Below are 4,035 nucleotides of genomic sequence, written 5' to 3'. Positions count from 1 at the left end.
AAGGAATACGTAACTCCTATTTTACATAATCTGTTGAAGAATATAGTACTTGAAGATGAGCTTCCAAGCTCATTAGAGAAAGTCAGTTAATAACCTTGAGACCATAATGGAGCAAGTAAATTACAAGGAAAGAAAATGACAAACCGATTTCACGGGTGAGCATTCATTGAGAAATGAGAAATGGAATGTTAGCTAAGTAAACTCAATAGTTGTATTTTTAAATTAACAGAATGAAATGATTATATAGTTTATCCCAAAAAAGCAAGTGTGCCATCAAAACATATTCCACATCAGATTATTTAATTATCAGAAAACCTGCTAGTGTAATTTACTACACAAATGCAGTTAGAAGACAATTACATGATCTTCCCAATACATTATTTAAAAAGCATTTTTAAAAGTCCAATGCATGTTTAAATGGAAAACTCATAGAAAAAGAGACTCAACAGACAATCTATAAGAACAAATAAAAGAACATAGCAAAATTGTTAGACAAGAGATCAGTATTAAAAATGAATCCCATTACTTTAAAATTTTTTCCAGTAATAACGCCTTTAAAAATATAATAGACAGTAAGATTTTATTTACAATAGAAACAAAATCTGTAAAATATTTAGAACAACAAAAAAGTCATGAGATCTGTATATAGGGAAAAAATCACTCTATTAAGGACTTTTTTTCTAATTAAACTTTTTATTTTGAGATAATTGTATATTCACACACAATTGTAAGAAATAATATAGAGAGATCCTGTGTATCCATTGCCCAGTATCCCCAGGGGTAATGTCTTGAAAAACTATGTACAACTCACAGACATTGATCTAGTCCACCTACCGTATTCAGATTTCCCCAGTTTTACTCATATGTACTCATTTATGTGTGTACATGTGTAGTTTTGTACAATTTTATCACATGTGTAGGTTCATGTATCCACCACCACACTCAAGATACAGAACAGTTCCCTCACCAAGGTCATTTAAGCTGCCCTTTTCTAACCCCCCATCCATCTGCCTCTGCCCCCTCTCTAACCCTAGCACCCACTAATCAGTTCTCCATTTCTACAGGTTTGTCATTGAAAGGACAGATGAGATATGAATGAAATGACATAGTATGTAGCCTTTGGGATTGGCTTTTTTTGAAACTCAGAATAATTTTGTTGAGGTCTATCCAGTCTGTTGTGTGTTTATCATGGGTGGTTCCTTTTTATTGCTGCATAGTTATCCATGGTATGAATTTACCATAATTTACTTAACCATTTACNTGAAGTGTCCCTGCAAGGCGAGTTCCAGAGGAAGCTTTACAAGGAGCTGGTGAGGAACTACAACCCGTTGGAGAGGCCCGTGGCCAACGACTCGCACCCGCTCACCGTCTACTTCTCCCTGAGCCTCCTGCAGATCATGGACGTGGTGAGTACCGGCTCTGCCGCCGCGGGCTCCCGCGGGTCGTGGAAGCGGCGGGGGGCCAGGCGGTGTGGCTTAGCACGGACACTCTAGCTGGCCCCGGGCCAGGCGGGCCCGCGCTCCGACCCCGACTGGCTTTTGCTCTGCTGTGTGCCTCAGTCTCCCCACTCGCCACAGAGGAACCAGTGAAGCTTGTTCCACCGGCTTGCCACCTGTGCGTGGGTACTTCAGTCACGGCTTTCCCCAGCTTAGAAACTCAGGGCGATCGCATTCTAAGCCAGGAATCAGCAAGAACAGGGTCCTAGTGGTCATACTGATTCCTCGCACGGGGCGGAAGTGTTGGCATGCAGTCTGATATTCCGTGTCAATTTAGCCATTTCTAGACTTTTTGCTGCCGATGGCATGTATTGTAGTTGCTTTTGGCTCTGGGCTTTGCAGCTAGTTAATCTGTCCAGCAGGCGGGGGCAGCTGTGAGCAATTAGGGCTCCCCCAACCCCCCATTCCAATAATGGGCAATGTTTTTTGCCTTCCTGGTGAGGGTAGTGCTGGTACTCCTGCTCTGAGGATGAGCAAGGCTCCATATTTGAGATACACTTGGCCGTCCCTTCAGGCTGCTGCCCCCAGCCCCCCAGGCTGGCTGCCTTGCAAACTTATCATCACTCACTTCAGTTGGTAAACTATGTAATAGCCACGTAAGTTTGTTCTTCTGCTGGTCTAGACTGCTTTGAATATTCAGCTTTCGTTGGCATATCTTTCACACGATACAAATACTTTACCAAATGTTTAACTCATTATAAATGGGATGGAGCGTCTAGTCTGTATGAGGCATTGGATCCTGCTCCCGGCCGTGCAGGGCACAGGGATAATGGTGTTCAGGGGGAGGGAAGAATGTGACAGGAGAGAGGTGTGAGGATAGCCACAGCTCCAGGTACAAAGTGCTGAGAGCCTCCAGAGGGGCTCAGAATAGTGGGCTAAGAAGACAGGCGATACTTCAGAGTCCTACAAATGGAGAGGACCCAGAGGACCAAGATGGCAGCGGCCTAGGGATGCTGAACTCGCCCAGCCCATGAGTAAGATCAAATATGTGCATAGACAGGTAGCAGTTCCTCCTGTGAGACAGCCTAGTGTTGAATAGCCAGCTTCTGACAATAAACAAGAGAAAGAGACGCAACAGAGAAGCTGGGCGCCCTGGAAGCCCTCAGGAGGCTCGGAACTCGCCGGGCCTGGTGCATCTGAGCGCCACTGTGCATAGTCCCGTCCACCCGGATAGGGCGCCGGGAGCTCTGCCCGGGGCTTCGGCCTACCTGCAGGGTCACGNTGCCTCATCCGACATGCAGCTTGTCTCCTGGGTGTGTTATCTATTTCTTAGCTGGCGTTCATTTTGACGCAAGTTGTAATCTTTTTTCAGTCTCATGTATGTGAAGTTAGGAAGTCTTCCTCCAGAGGAATTCTTTTTTTTTTTCCCTTAAGATTTTATTAGGAAACTGGGGGAGGGGAACAGTGTTGGGGAATTGGAAAAGGGAACAGGCAAGTTGTTGTCCTTCAGCCTTAGTTATGGAGGGCGCAGCTAGCTCAGCTCCAAGTCCAGTCGCCATCTGGCTGCCTCTCAGCAGCTCGCGGCTGCTCAGCTCAAGGTGCCGTGTTCCATCTTTGTTGCAGGTGGGCAGCCCACCATCCCATGCCGGAGGCAAACTGGAAACCTTGTTGCTAAGAGAGCACACTCTAACCATTGAGCCATCCTGTCACCTGTTGGCAGCTCAGCGGCAGCTTAGCTGGGGCGCAGCTCACTGGTCCATGTGGGAATCAAACCGACAACCCTGTTGCTCAGAGCTCGCACTCTAACCAACTGAGTCACTCAGCTGGCCCTGGAGTAATTCTTGAATTCTAACCCATGTGGGTAGTACACATTTGGACTCCACACCTAAGCCCAATGCACGTTTGGGTTTCTAAATGTATTGATATTCTCCTCTCTGGAGCCAAAACACAAAACATGTTTCCTCCTACTTCCCTAGGTCACGGTTAGGGTTTCCTGGTCTCCCTTACATGGAAGGGGAGATTTTCCCAAGCTCTGGATTTATGTGGATATCTCCCTTCCAAGTCCCCACCTCTCACAGACTCAAGCTCCACCCCTCGCCCACTCCTGGGCAATGGTAGCCGCTATGGCTTATGAGTAACTTACTCTGCATTTGTTTCTGGCCCCTGCCTTTCTAAGCTCAATTATGTGTTCATTTTCTTTTATTTACCATATCTTTATGTTGGGTATAGGAGTCGGGATGGGGGGTGCTGCATAGCTCAATCAGGTTTACTCCGTATCCTACTCCTTTCATTTTTCAAAAAGAAAAACTGGGTCCTATAGGTGGGGGTGCAGACAGCCTAAGTCACAGACCTACTTACTGGCACAGCACAGGTTGGAATTTATTTTTCCACACGTCAGCTCTAAATTGTAGGCTGAGTGAGTGGATTGTGCCTGTGGGTCCTCCAGGCGCCAGCAGAACACACGGCATAAATAAATACTATTGACCTGTTGTGCCACCGTAACATGGTTTATTTCTAGGTTTCTGATATTATTGGGTACAAGGGACATACGGAAGTAGTTACGCTTTCAGGAACACGATCCCAGTCACTATACTGAAGA

The 4,035-nt window shown here is 45.9% G+C and overlaps 1 protein-coding gene across 3 annotated transcripts in view; it reads left to right on the top strand.

Annotated features, from left to right (window-relative positions):
• Positions 1-1,269: 1,269 nt before the first annotated feature.
• Positions 1,270-4,035, top strand: part of LOC109372169 (neuronal acetylcholine receptor subunit alpha-7) — an 84,088-nt gene continuing 81,322 nt past the window's right edge. The window contains exon 1 of one of the 3 annotated variants that reach the window (XM_019625144.1): positions 1,270-1,406. In XM_019625144.1, coding sequence (XP_019480689.1) covers positions 1,398-1,406 — 9 coding nt within the window. In that variant the 5' untranslated portion in view covers positions 1,270-1,397. The remainder of the gene's footprint in view (positions 1,407-4,035) is intronic. The other 2 variants (XM_019625145.1, XM_019625147.1) reach the window with 2 other exon arrangements.

The sequence above is a fragment of the Hipposideros armiger genome, unplaced genomic scaffold (genome assembly GCF_001890085.2).
Source record: "Hipposideros armiger isolate ML-2016 unplaced genomic scaffold, ASM189008v1 scaffold_617, whole genome shotgun sequence".
NCBI lineage: Eukaryota > Metazoa > Chordata > Mammalia > Chiroptera > Hipposideridae > Hipposideros > Hipposideros armiger.
The sequence above is the reverse complement of the archived record's forward strand: the minus strand, read 5'-3'. Positions and strand labels throughout refer to the sequence as shown.